The following is a 15,148-nucleotide window of genomic DNA, read 5'->3' on the forward strand; positions in this document are numbered from 1 at the left end:
GAATCTGACCCTTTCTTATGCCACGAGGATGGAATTCCATTGTGAAGATAACCCATGTGACACGATACTGTGACAGACTGCGCACCAGTACTAGTACACCTAACTTGCATTCTGCCAACATAGATACATTCCCGGATAGCACCAGAGATCAGCCCCAAACACCCCTATCTTGGAACTCCCACAGCCCAACATTACATCTTCTCTGTGCCCTGGCTTGCTCTGTACTAGAGTGCTGTCCACTGTTAAAACACAAACTTTGGGCTGGTTTGCTTATAGGGATGTCAGAGAATTTCTCCATGAATCTCGGGGAGGCCGAATGCCAGCGCATTCGGACCCCCGAAATTGGTGGTGAAACGGTCTGCCCCCCCGCCCCCCCGGGAGGGGACTTACCTTGTGCGAATGTCCCTGGCGGTGGTGCCGGCGGCGGCGGTTCGGTGGTGGCGGCGGCTGCGGCACCCGGTCTTCCGACCGGCTGCCGCCGCCGCCATTTCCAAGTTAAAAAACAACAACAACAAAACATGATAGGCTACGTAAGTCTTTATGTAGCCTATCACGGCTAGATTTTTAAAAAACACCGTGATAGGCTACATAAATGTTTACGTAGCCTATCATGGCTGAGTGAAGAAAAAAAAACCCGCGCGTACGCAAATGGCGGCGCCTATGGGCACTGCCATTTGCGTTCCTTATTTTGGCACGTGTAGTCTACGTAAACATTTACGTAGACTACGGCGAAAATAAGGGGAACGCTATTTGCGTACCCCTTATTTTCACCGTAGTCTACATAAATGTTTACGTAGACTACACGTGCCAAAATAAGAAACACAAATGGCGGCACCCATGGGCGCCGCCATTTGCGTATGCGCAGGTTTGTTTGTTTTTCACTCAGCCGTGATAGGCTACGTAAACATTTACGTAGCCTATCACGGCTGACTGCAGGGACGCAAACGGCGGCGGCTACGGCCGCCGCCATTTGTGTCCCGGCAGGACAGGATTCGCGGCGGGAGGGACGGGGCACCTCCCCGCCGCCAGAATTTCGGGGGGGAGGGACGGGGCGCCTCCCCCCCGGCCAGAATTTGGGGGGGGAGGGATGGGGCGCCTCCCCCCGGCCAGAATTTCAGGGGGAGGGACAGAGCGCCTCCCCCCCCACCGCGAATCAAGTTTCGGGTTCAGGTAAGGGACTTTTGTACATCCTTATTTACTTATCACAGCAAAGCTGGAAGGAGCTTCCATGAGCCTTGAGCTCACGCACCCTCTTCTAGGGATGTACGAATCCCTTACCTGGTTCCGGTCAGGGCATCCGCTGGGGGAGGGGAGGCGCTCCGTCCCTCCCCCTGGAATCCTCGATGGGGGGGGAGGCAATCCGGTCTTCCCCCCCGGAATCCTGCCTGGCCGACTTTGCTCCGCGGTGGGTCCGCGGAGCAGCCGGCCAGGGCTGTCCACAGCCGGACTTCCAGCCATGGACAGGCTGCTGTGGACGCAAATGGCGGCTGCCGTAGCGACCGCCATTTGCGTCCTTCCAGGCTGCCATGATAGGCTACGTAAGTATTTACGTAGCCTATCACAGCATGCCCCAAAACAACCCCCCCCAAAATTTACGTAGGCAATTACTGCGAAAAAAATGGAAGCACAAATAGCGTAGTGGGCGCTATTTGCGTTTCTTTCTTTTTTTCGCCATAAAAGCCGACGTAAATATTTACGTAGGATAAAACAGCGAAAAAAAGGAACACAAATAGCACCCACTACGCTATTTGCGATCCCCTTTTTTTCGCCGTAATAGCCTACGTAAATATTTATGTAGGCTAGAGCGGCAAAAAATAGGGAACACAAATGGCGGCTGCTGTCGCTGTCGCCATTTGCATACGCTGGTTTTTTTTGGGGGGGGGAGTTAGCCGTGATAGGCTACATAAATTCTTACGTAGCCTATCACAGCTGCAAAGACGCCAATGGCGGCCACAGCAGCCTGGCCGCAGCCGGCCAGGAGACCAGCTGCGGGAGCCGCCGCTGGAACCGCTGCCGCATCTGCCGCCGCATCCGCCCCAGGTAAGTGCTGTCCCGGGGGATTCCGTGGGGGGGGCGGGGGGGCAGGAGGCCGTTCTTTAGAATCTGGCCTCACTGGAATCTTTGGTGGAATTCTCTGCCATCCCTACCCCCTCCCTTCTCTTCCTACTGTGTAGCTGGGTGGACAACTTCAGCAGCTTTTTCTTCACCTTCACTGAATCTCAGTTTGTTATGTCATCCAGAGAAGGGATGATGGTTTATAACAAACTCAGGTCAGTTTCAAAATAAGCCAACTTGAGATCATGAGTTCAGAAGGTGGCTTGTAAAACTAATCAGAGTTTGTTATAAACCATGATCCCTAGTCTGGATGATACAACAAGCCGAGTTTCGGTGAAAGTGAAACTAAAAACTGCAGAAGAAGAGAAGAAGCAATGGGAAGGTAGACGAGGCTGAGACTCACAGCAGCTCCTTCCTGTTCATGCACCTCTCACTAAACCATGGTTAAGCATGATGTGTGAACTGTCCTGCATGCCCTGGGTTTTAGCGGAGAAGTAAAAATATCAAATTTTCAGAGAGTTTGAAACAATAGATCCACATTTCAGCTTTCTATGTGTTTTGGAAGCACTTTAATACACTTCCCCTTCCCCTCAATATTTCTCAGATGTTTGGCCCATGCAGGAACCTCCAGATTTGCCTGGAATGTTTGTTTCTGATGAAACTTAGTGGCAACTTAGAGATGTCTGCCCCATGCTGCCTTTTGCTTCCCTTGAAATCAGTGATGCAATTAGGTAATTTTAGACTCTGGACTTAATGACAGGGTGGAGGGAACTCTGGTGAAGGGAGTTCATATTGCGGAGGGAGCTATTATTGGTGGAAGGAGCTCTTGTGATGGCAATGTATGCATTCCTTCATTCACTTCAAAATGTAGTGAGCCAACCCTGCTGAGGTTAGTGGCCATCCTGCTAATTCTGCTGAAAGGCGCCCTGAAGTCCTACCCCAAGGTCCTTCCCTGATGGCACCACTGCTTGAAACTACTCCTGTATTTCATGCGAGTAGCAAATAGGGATGTCAGAGAATTCTGCCACGGATCTCGGGGAGGCCGAATGCCAGCGCATTCGGCCCCCCGAAATCGGTGGCGGAACGGTCTGCCCCCCCCGGGACGAGACTTACCTGGGGTGGATCTTCCTGGCTGCAGCAGCTGCGGCGGCTGCGGCGGCCGGTCTTCCGACCGGCTGCCGCCGCCGCCATTTCCAGTTAAAAAAACAACAACAACGTGATAGGCTACGTAAAGATTTACGTAGCCTATCACGGCTAAGTTTTTAAAAAAACAAACGTGATAGGCTACGTAAATGTTTACGTAGCCTATCATGGCTGACTTAAAAAACAACAACAATGCGCGTACGCAAATGGCGGCAGCCATGGCTGCTGCCATTTGCATTCCTTATTTTGGCACGTCTTAGTCTATGTCAAGATTTACGTAGACTAAGACGTCCGCTACGCTATTTGTGTTCCCCTTATTTTCGCTGTCTTAGTCTACGTAAATCTTGACGTAGACTAAGACGTGCCAAAATAAGGAACGCAAATGGCGGCGCCCATGGCCGCCGCCATTTGTGTATGTGCGTTTTTGTTGTTTTTTAAGTCAGCCGTGATAGGCTATGTAAACATTTACGTAGCCTATCACGGCTGACTGCAGGGACACAAACGGCGGCGGCTATGGCCGCCGCCATTTGCGTCCCTGCTAGCCAGCAGCCGGATGTCCGGCTGCTGGCGGAGCTGGCCAGTGGCTCCGCAGAATCCCTGCGGAGCACAGCCGGCCGGCCAGATTCCGGGGGGGGGGAGGAACGGAGCGCCTCCCCCCATCCAGGATTCCGGGGGGAGGGACGGAGCGCCTCCCCCCCACCATCAACATAATCTGCGAAAGGTAAGTGCCTTTCGTACATCCCTAGTAGCAAATTTGCCTTGAAATTCAAGCACAATTGTGGCAACTCTGAGTATTCATCACTTCATCATCAGAATCCAATAGAGAAGACTGAAATATCACTGAGACTCACCTGAAAGATGCAATGCAGGTGCTGGTGGACCACGTCAAGATGACAGAATTCCTAGGGTTGAGGGTAAACCCACAAGAGCCCTCCTTCTCTTCATCTTCACTGTATACAACCCCCAGTTCACTTAGGTCCACCTTGTGTTTTAATCTGAATGTTGTGCCAGACCTGAAGGAAATGAATGACAGCACTGATTTAATTGCATTTCATTCTGCTTAAGCCTCTTATCTGCAAAGATAATCTCTGTTGTGTTCTCGAGGAATGTCTGTATTGTCCAATATACTGAGAGGTTCTTCTGAGAATCTAGTTATACGCAGTGGTGTACTGGTGAATTTTGAAGCACAGGTGCTCCTCATAGCAGTCTCCATAGCAATAGCTCCAAGGAGAGTCCAAAAATGTCAGCATCCATCTCCCTCCCTCCCCTTGTATGGGTATACACATACACCAAAGAGCAGCAGTACATAGCAGAATACCCAATTTATTAGGATGCGCTGACAGTCACAGAGTAATGAGCTGGCAAAGGGCAGTGCGGCTGGCAATGGGAAAATTAAATAGGGATATCCATTACTCTGGGAGTAAGCGCTATTGAACTCAAGGGGACTTACGTCTGAGTAGACATGTATAGGCTTGCGCTGTATGCCATACTGACTCTATATATGTGTATATATGGAGTATGTGTGTAGTTCCATTGTCCAATTTTGGCAGCTGAACCTCACTTTAGCAACGGCAATGGGACAGTGTCCTCCACTACACCCGAGAAGCAGTCCAGCTTAGGTGGTGCAAGGTAGGCTGTGTGGCACACTGAGATCTGTCCTCCAAGAGACGGGAATGCCTGGGGGTGGGAGGGGCTCAGCAGGAATGGCTTGGGAAGCTGCCACTGTGGCTCCCCAGCATCTCCTGCCCAGGGCGGCAGCTTCACTTTGTCTAATGGTAGGCTGGCCCTGGGGCTTCCAGCCTAGGCTGAGTCTCCTGGATCTCCAGGACTGGGTATAGTGGCCCTCCCCCACCCCAGGGATCTGGCTGCAGGGATCTTTGCTGTGATCTGCAGGTGTAGATGTTACAACTGTATGAAATGAGATGTTTGTGGGGTAGTGGTTAGAGTGCTGGACGAAGACCAGAGAGTTCCAGCTACAGACCCCTGCTCAGCCCCCTGGCTTATTGGGTGATATTGGGCCAGTTGCCATCCCTGAGACCAACTACCTCACAGGGTACAGAGTGAAAGGTGTGCGAGTGAAAGTGGGCGGTGAGGCGGGGGGGGGGGAACCATGCATACCATCCTAAGCTCTACAGAGGGTCTGGGGAAAATAATACGCTGCTCAACAAATGGCAAAACCCAAGCAGGGAGGAGTGCCAACTTTTTAGTTTGCTTTGGGCAACAGAAAACCTTAGAGCAGCTCTGCTCAAAATTCTTGTTTTTACTAGTATTCTAAACTTGACTGGTCCAATAATCCCATATTTTCTATTGCTTGCTCTGCTATGGAACTGAAACATTTCCTAAGAAGTTAATCAAAGTTGTTGAGGTTGCCTGAACTTGCAGCCTTCACATCAAGAGAGTTTTCCCAATAAAGTTGTCTGACATCAATTTTTCTCAATAAGCAGAATTGGCTGATATATTCATAGCGGAAGTTGTCAAGGTTCATGCTCCAGAAGAAGCAGAAGGATGGCTGCATGAAACATGGACTCTCAAACTTGTGAAATCCAGTCTGCCTGCTTTGGGGAACTTCCCATTTCTGACCGTTTGAGACATACCACAAACACCCACCTTTCTTACTGTATTTTGGAACTTCTGATTCCAGTTTCGAAAGTTAGGGATGAATTACTACAAAAATGAGTCAGGAACGATCCAGATTGTGCAAACTGAATTTAGATTCTGGGAAGATGAGACGAGATTAGGAAGTAAGCCCCCACCAAAATCAGCGGAGCATGCTCCTGTCTTAATGCCTTTCCTTCATAATAATTAATCTCTCTTGTCAAGCTGGGGCACTTTTTCTAGTCACATTAATTTCAAAATGGAGGCCCAAAATCCATTGCTAGTTAGATGTTGGCAGTTTAGATCTGGGGGGAAATAATAGGCTAAGGGACACTATGCACACAAAACACCTCTCCATCTGTACCACAGAGAGTAGCCAAAGCACAATGAGACACAAATAGATCTCATTGACTATCTTTTCAGAGCAAAATTTATCTTGCACATTGTGATCAGATGGGTGTGCAGTGGCACAAATGAATGTTTACAAGTCAGAGCCAAACTATATGTGATGTTTAATGAGTCCTTGCATCTAAGGTAGAGGATTTTAAGAAATGGAAACAGCATCAGCTGTGGGGGCTGATAAATAACAGGATCACATCAGGTGTGGAGGGGGAATTTAACCCTTTCCTCCACTACTGCAGTCCTGAGAAAGATCCCAACTCGCAAGATTTTTCCCCAAAGCAAATACCAGCTTCAGAAGACGGATTTTCCTCAAGACCGCAGCAGAGGAAGAGAGGGTTCAATTTGCCCTCCACACCTAGGCCCAATCTACACAGCCGATTTAGTGTGTGGAACAAGAGCACATTGGGGTTGTTCATGACAGATAATGCTCATTCATAATATCACAGTAGCCTGTTTTACCCTTTCACAATATCCCAATGGTGGATGAGAGGGGGGAGGTGTGGAGTAAACTAGAGCTCTTTTAACCATTCACAATATCGCAGTAGTGCTGTTTTAACCATTCACAATATCACAGCAGCCTGTTTTAACCATTCATAATATCTCAGTAGACTGCTTTAACCATTCACAATATCCCAATGGTGGACAAGAGGGGAGAGGTGTGGGGGAAATGACAGGGACTTAATTCAGTGCTTCCATTAAACTTACCTGAGCTGGGGAGTGTGGACAGGGGCAGGGAACAAGCCTCTCTCATTCGCTGAGCAGCATCTACACAATTGATGACATTCAATTCTACTGACTGGACTCCGCCCACCCAACCTCAAAGTATCGCAGTCTCAAGTGCTGTTTGACCCGTGAAAGCAGGTTTTTACGTAGTCTATACTAAACTTTTCTTGCTCCGTGTGCTGCTGATAGACTAAATTGATTTCATGAAAATGCAGATATAACCAGAAAACACTTCAGAAACCATCGCCAAATAGATTCCCCCCTGGTGTGATCCCAATAATTATCCGCTTCCCTTGCCCCCAGCTGATGGCATTTGCATTTAGAAACAAAACCCTTACACCTTAGATGCAAACACAAGTATACTATCACATCTAGTTAGGCGGCCCAAAGTGCATCTGTAGTGAGTGTTTAATAAATGATGTTTGAATGAGGAAGGCTAACCACCTGATCCAGAAGCCAGGGCTCTGTTGTGGAAGACAGGAAGAAATCTGTAATAACGAAAGAGGATGTGTGTCTGTCTGTCAGTGCCATAGTGCCAAAACCATGAGGGAATGGACTGGACAGACCCCTCCCTCAGGGGGTTATGAGAGTGCACCATGCCTAGAGGGGCCAGTGGGCGTGGCTTCATGCAGAAGGGGCGGGCACAATGTGTCCAACTCTGACAGCTGTGTAACTTTGCTTGAAAGCTTCGCTGTATCAAACTGAGGGTTATTTCCATCCATGCAAAGCCAGTAATAAATAAGAGAGTATATCGAAGCACATTCTCTTATCACCATTTATCCACAGACAGCCCCCAAACATCTATGTTTGGGTATAAGGTAGGAAGATTTCCAGATAAGCAACCTTTAGCCTGCAATCATATCTAAAAATGAAACATTAGAGCTGAAGGCAATCATTTTAAAATCCTCCACCAACTATATTATGAATATACAATTCATATATATGAATAACTATTTTGTGTACAATCATGGTTGCGTATGACTAATGAGAAAACATATGAAAAATACATCCCAACCAAAACAGTCGCACTGTTCCTAGAATTGAAAATGCAAATCACCATAAGGAGATGAAAAATGCTTGGAGAATTAGTAAGATCTATGACATCTTATTGTAGCAAGGAAGTGAGACCTGAGCTCCAAAAGGGTGCAGTTTCTGGACAAGAAGTTTTCACAGGATTTTGATGTACTACCCAAACCTCCAAAACCACAGGGAATGACACCTCCTTTACCATTATGAAGGGTGGGGAGGGGGGAGTTGTCTGTTCAGCCTTAGAAGGGCACTGGCCCATCACATGCACATCCTTTACTCAAATACCTACTAGTTTGCGCTAACAAGTAGTTGGACAAAAGATCCTTTTCTGTCTTTTCTGGAAAATTCAAAATGCACTTTCACATGTGAAATCTGAACAGTCACAGTCCAAATCAGAGGCTGCAGTTCTATACACACTTGTGTCTTCTTGCTTCTGTGAAATTAGATGTTCTAAAAATGTGCATTTTGGTTACTTAGAAATATTTTGCCCTAGAAATGCATACCATCCGGGCATTTCTTCAAGGGTGTGGCTTCTTCCACACTGGAGGTGGTATTTTTAAAAGAATAAAAATGTGCCATTTGACTAATGCCAAATGATGTGATATCATCAAGGAAATGCAGGAAATTCCAACATCTATTTAAGTGATGCTTGTTTAAGCATCCAAAGGAGATCTTGGGGTCAGGGTTTACCAAGGGCCTAAAACATGTGTGCACCCCTCCCTGAAATATCCTAATATAATGGAAATTTAAAATTGTGTAATAATTTATTTTTAAATTTTATATCATGCCTTTCTGCCAAAAATGGTGCTCAAGGCAACTAACAATAATAAAATATAGATAAAAAACAGAATTTGGATTAGAAGAGAGCTTTGGCTATTAAAAGATAGCTTTGGCTATTGGGCAGTATAGAAATGTAATAAAAAATAAGTGAATAAATTAAAGCATAATTAAAAACCCCAAAGTTAAAGAAATAAACAGCACCCCACCAGCTAAAAACCCCTTTAGCAACACACCAGCTTACATGCCAAAGCCCTGGCTGAATAAAAACATCAAACATGGTTAAGCTTCCTAAGTTAAAAACCACTCACAATCAGAAATGTGATTCCCAGGAGTACAGCTAGGTAATTTTAGACTTAATGGCTTTATGCCACCCGTTGCCCTTTAGAGGGCCATGTGTATTATGTCAGTTGTGAGGCACATAATGAACATTTCTCATCTCCGCCCCAACACTGTCATGCTATGCTGTACAATTGCTTCTACATTCCTTATAATGTTAGAAAGAAAAACAAAAACCCTGTTTGCAAACCCAAATTAAAAGAGAGAAATGCTCTGAGCACTTGCAGTTTTAGTTTTGCATTTTAAACTCAAATCATAGCAGTATCATGACAACAGGAATAAAATGGAGTTTGCTTCTGCTACCCTGATGCTAAAACATATTTACTTTGGAATAAGCACCATTTTCTTGAAGAAAGGGATAATATCTATTTAAGGAAAGACAATAATAAAATGAGCATTTGTAACCATGGACATCCCCCCGCCCCAACTATAGCATGATTTTAAACATAAGGAATAAGGATGCTGTGAGCTGTGGCATGCCCATGCTGCCGGACTTGTTTGCCTCTGTTCCCATCATCGGACCATCACTCTGTTGGTGGTCACCCCCCCGGGCTGTGGGGACCTGGGGTTCAGCCCCAAAGTCCCTAGCTGCATCACTGGGGGTCCCTTCTCAACCTTACTTGCCCCCTGCCCAAAAGAACCTTAGGAAAAAAAATACAGGGAACGGTGGCTTTTCTTGCACATCAGTTCAGTTCTGACCCCAAATGGTCTAATTCAAAATCTAAAATTCATCTTGCTGTCTTGATTGGTTGAACATGAAAAGGAAACATAGCAGCGAGGGTGCTGAGCTATGAATTAAAACCTCCGCGGGCTTGAACTTGCCTCAGCCATAGACAAGCCACACCCCCTCACCCTCAACACCTGCAGCAAGAGGATAATAATAATACTGACCTACATTACAGGGTTGTTGTATGGATTACAATGATATTTGGAGTTCTCTGAATAGTATAAAGCAGGAGGACTCTGTGTGTGTGTGTGTGTGTGTGTGTGTAGAAGATAGATAGGGATCTATTGATGTATCTCTCGGGGATTTATAATAGATTGGCCAGCGTTCCTAACTCCCAATTGTTTAACAATAGCAACAATTATAGTGTGAGATCAGTTCAGTTCTGCTACTGGAAAACAAATTCCTAAGCTCAGGAGGTGACTAGAAGGTCCTTGATCTTTAATTGTAAAGGCTAAACTACACACTACGTTAGATAAAACGTGCATAGCTGATCTTAACTTTTTTTTTTTTAACTTTAGTGTAAGCACATGGGATTGTAAGTAAAAGCACTTTTCCATCTTGGGACCACTGTGTGCAGGGGAGGGGGGTTAAACCTCCCCTCCCTAAATTTGCCCTCACCCCGCACCAAGGGAGTTTATTTTGTTTCTTTAGCCTCCACCCAGAGGGAGGCAAATGTAGGTGTAGGGAAGCAGCTGGGTGGGAAGGTTTAACCCCCCCCCCCGCGAACATGGTGATCCCCCTCTCCGGATTGGAGTCTCATGCAATTAGAGTAAAGTTTTTAAAAAGTTAGAATCAGCATCAGCTACAGACTGCACATTTAATGTTAAGCCCTAAGTGTTTTGCACCTGGCTCTGCTTGGTGGATCTTGAAATTCTAGTAAGAATCAAAGCAGTTCTGACATGCCTGACATCTGCCCATTTTGATCTAAAAAATACTAGATTTTTAAATAAGAAAATTCGCTCTAATACAATTACCTCCAGTGTGAAAACGGGACATAATACTCTTTAGTTTTCAGGGACTACCATAATATCTTAGCAAGTTGATCACAGTAAAATTAATAGTAGTGATGACAAACAGATCTTGCAATTAGTAATGCAAATATTGAAATCAAGGTTGGTTCAGAAATGGTGAGCTCTGTTATTTCCAAAGCATTTATAAGTGATAAAACCAAGTAATCTGTGAGTAATCTGTGAAGTGCTGTCTTCTGAAGACAACCTACTTTATTGGAAGCATGTAGGAGGGAAACTAAAGGTCAAAGTCACCTTGGTGGGCTTTCTGCCCACTCGAGGAACAGTGTGATATCTGTTTGTATGGGTTGAGTGTGGCAAAAGGAGAAAAAGGAGCTGCTGCTGCAAAGGTGGAAATTTGAGGGAGTTTTACTTGTTTATTATGCAGGACAATTACAAGAATTCGTTCTCTTGGATATGGTCCAGATCTAAAATCTTTGTTGCCAGAGGGTGTCTGACATGATCAGCCCCAAGACATATGGGTTTCTCATTCATTCATTCATTCATTCATTCATTCATTCCATTTCTATACTGCCCAATAGCTGAAGCTCTCTGTGCAGTTTACAGAGATGAAAAACCATTGAAAATACATTATACATAGCACAAAAAAAATTTCTGAGTTTGGGAATGGCAAAATGTATGCTCCTCAGAAGTAAAACATCGATAATATCCTATATACCAGCCTTCCCTGACCTGGTGCCCTCCAGATGTGTTGGACTACAATTCTCATTAGCCATGCTCTCTAGAGATGATAGGATTTATATTCTAACACTTCTGGAGGGAGCCAGGTTGGGGAAGGCTGCTATATACGAAGAGCAAATTCAGTTCTTCAAATGTTGATCTTTATGTAGCTAAAAGGGCACTATCCGCACACAAGAGGGCAATCTGAGCAGGCCTGGGGGAACCCAAAGGTGTGCAGGAGTATGAAAAAGAAATCTTTAGCGACCCCCCCCCCCCCCGGGTTGGATCCAACCCTCATGCAAGCAGGTGTCCGCTTGCACAACGGGACTTCCACTTGTGCAACAGGACTTCCCAGACCGCTCCTCCCCCTGGCAGCCCCCCATGCATGCCCCAAATCTGCTCCAGAGGGTCCCCCAGCCCTCCAGAGCAGATTTGGGGGGAACACATGAAGACTGCAGGGGAAAGGAGGGAAAGCCATTCAGGCAGCAGCTCCCTCTCACTGGCAGAACGACATAAGAACATAAGAAGAGCCACGCCGGGTCAGCCCAAGGGTCCATCTAGTCCAGCATTCTGTTCATCCTGTGGCCAGCCAGCTGCCCATGGGAAACCCACAAGCAGGACATGAGTGCGACAGGACCCTCCCACCCATGTTCCCCAGCAATGGGTGTACATAGGCATACTGCCTCTCAACCTAGAAGGAGCATATAGCCATCAGGACTAGTAGCCACTGATAGCCTTATCCTCCATGAATTTGTCTAATCCCCCTTTAAAGCTATCCAAGAACCCCCACCCACACAACTGGATACCTCATAAGAGGTGAGCCCCACCCCCAAACAGCCCAATGACAGCTGAGCATGCTCAGTGGTCAGGCAATGCTGCATATCTGGTGTGTGTGTGTGTGTGTGAGAGAGAGAGAGAGAGTGTGAGAGTGAGAGAGAGAGAGAGAATTCAGGGAAGGGGAACGGAATGGAGGATCCTGGAAAAGGACATTGCTGGGTAGCTGGAACACTGAACAGGAGCATCCCATACTGCAGCATTTTGCTGCAGGTCCCACTTGTATTAAATAAATGATAATTTGTTGCCCTTTGATGGCATCCCAAAGCTGCCACTGAGGCAACCGTCTCACTCTCTGCCTCATGGTAGTGGGGTGGGACCTGAGGGGCTGAAGTATGTAGGGCAATGGTTTCAGTTGAAACAGCCCAGAGCCTGTGGACATGATTTTGGCTGGGGGACCCTCAACCTCTCTTTCTGTTCTCATCTCCATGCAATCCCCTCGACTCCCACAGAGCAGCAAGGGTGTGGCTTAAGTCTCGTGCACAGGGAGTTTTTCCTCAGCCAATACGTGTAGATTACTTATCTAGTGTGCAAAGAAGATCTGCGTTATGGGTTGGTAGGGTTTTGCGTGGAGGCTGAAAATCCCAAACAGACTATTCCGATTATACTCATAAAATTAGTTTCCAGTCCAGTTTCCAGTTAAATCATTGCCACTGGTTTAACCTAGTTTGGGTACATCTATGCTCCTCATTCTGGTGGAGTTACTTGGGTGTGCATCTGTTTGTTGCAGTATGTGTAATGGCGGGATTCTAAATCCCATCAGATCTGCAATTAGCAAGAACAACTGGAATAAATAAGGTACACTGTGTACATTCACATGCACTCATTCAGTTAACTTTTAATATGACTTGGGCAGGAATTGGATGATGATGATCATGATGATGATGAAATTTCTACCCTGCCTTTTAGGGCAAGCCCTCACAAGGTGACTTACAATAAAAATTTGAAAACAAACAAACACCAGGTATAACATATAATCAAAACAGCATCAGAGAAAAAAAATCATATATAAGGGCCCAGGAGAGAGCCTTATCTGTGGTGGCTCTCAAACTCTCAAATGTTTTCCTAAGGGAAGTCTGTCCAGTGCCTACACTGCTGTCTTTTTGGTACCAGGCTAAGACTTCCCTGTTCTCCTAGGTCTTTTACATCTTTTAATGTGTTTTAAAATATATTAGGGCTCAACCCCATCGATTGTACCCTCAGTGATCGTAAGCCCCTGAGCTTGGAAGCTTACAGCCATCCTGTGCAGGGTGGGAGGAGTAGCGGAGGCGATCTTCGCCTCCCTGTCCTCCTACCCTGGACTGTTTGCTAGATGGGCTTTTTTGCCTGTCTAGCAAAGATGTTTTGCAGGGGGAGGGAAGGAGGCTGGAAGAGGCTCAGGATAGCTCATCTCCTGGTGTCTCCAGTCTCCTCCACTGCCCACCCACTGAAATACCCCCTTTCCCCTCTCCGAGGTCGAGTTCCTGACCTCCGAAGGTAGCTGGCACAATTCTTTCTGTGCCAGCTGTGAGGGGGAGGGGGGCTGGATCTCTGACTCTCCCTTCTGAGGTTGGAGCATTGTCTCCTACTTCGGAGGAGGACTCCAAACAATCTTACAGCCCCGCAGACACTGTCTAGGGTCACAGGATTGTTCCCTTAGTGTATTTGTGTTTCATTATCCTAGTCCCTGCAATGTGGTTTTACCTCCCGTGCCTGATAGTGTATTGTATGCTGGGTAGGTATGTTTATTTATTTTATTCTGTTGATTTTGTTGTGATTGTATTTGTAGCATTATTATGACTGTGAAATGCCTAGAGACTTTTATTTATGAGGCGTTAATTCAATTCAATAAATACATAAAAATAAATTAAATAAATTTAAAGCTTGATGGAACAAAAATGTCTTCAGAGTCTGGTTAAAGCTGCAAGAGTGAAGGCCAAGTGGAGTTCTTGCAGGAGGGAGCTCCCAAACATGGGACCATCACTGAAAAGGCCCTGTCCTTGCTACCCATACGGTAGCTACTTATGATTCATCAAAAAAGAGGACACAGATTTGCAGGAAATGTGCATATGCTCATTTATATGTAAAGATGCAGATTGAGAAATAATTAGGACAAATAGCTACCCACCAACCTGATCACCTTAATGGTAGAGAGCAGAGCCTCTGTGGCTGATCTTCGGGCTCCAGCAGCTCATATGGGTGTGAGCAGTTCTTCAGATAAGCTGGTCCCAAACTACATACATGATGTGGGAGATCTGTGCTTGGGTTTCCCACATCCCTCCCCCACCCCATTAAAAGCAGCTGTGGATTCAGACGACACACATGATGTGGGAGATTTTTTAAAAAGCTCTTTCTCCCTATACCATTTCTCTGACTTAAACAGGTTCCCTGAAGCTGTTGTTAGCTGCAGAGCAGCGGGATGGAGAGACAGGTAAGTTAGCTGCTTTTGATAAAAGAAAATGAAGTCAGGAGATCTGATTATGGATCTCCTGAGAGTTTGGCCCTTGGCCCATTGATGACCTATCTTTGCTTCCCATCTGCAGTTCCATTAAAAGTAGTGGCTTATAATGAAAAAAAATGCTGTTGAGAGATCCAATCATAGATATGTGTAGTTTGGCTGTTAGATGTGCAGGGAATAAGGACAGGGATTTTATGTATATGCAAAGCTATTAAGAAGAAGAACTCCAAGTCCAGTCTTCTTTCTGATGTGCTTTGCATGTGCAATGAAGAGAGATAGTAATGTGGGCATGCAATTCAGCACCCAGACCCGTGTAGGCATATCTGTGTTGAGACAGGACGGTTAGGACTTAACCATACATCCCCTCTGCCCAACTTAATTTTTGGATCATCAGCTTGT

At 46.1% G+C, this 15,148-nt stretch overlaps 1 protein-coding gene across 2 annotated transcripts in view; it reads right to left on the reverse strand.

Moving 5' to 3' along the window:
* Window positions 1-15,148, reverse strand: part of TAGAP (T cell activation RhoGTPase activating protein) — a 71,674-nt gene that overhangs the window by 34,667 nt on the left and 21,859 nt on the right. For both annotated transcript variants that reach the window (XM_084827935.1, XM_084827934.1), the window contains one exon: window positions 4,050-4,211. In XM_084827935.1, the coding sequence (XP_084684061.1) occupies window positions 4,050-4,211 (162 nt within the window). The remainder of the gene's footprint in view (window positions 1-4,049; window positions 4,212-15,148) is intronic.

Source organism: Heloderma suspectum, chromosome 1, assembly GCF_057233095.1.
Source record: "Heloderma suspectum isolate Gila_16-S chromosome 1, 16-S_ref, whole genome shotgun sequence".
Taxonomy (NCBI): Eukaryota; Metazoa; Chordata; class Lepidosauria; order Squamata; family Helodermatidae; genus Heloderma; species Heloderma suspectum.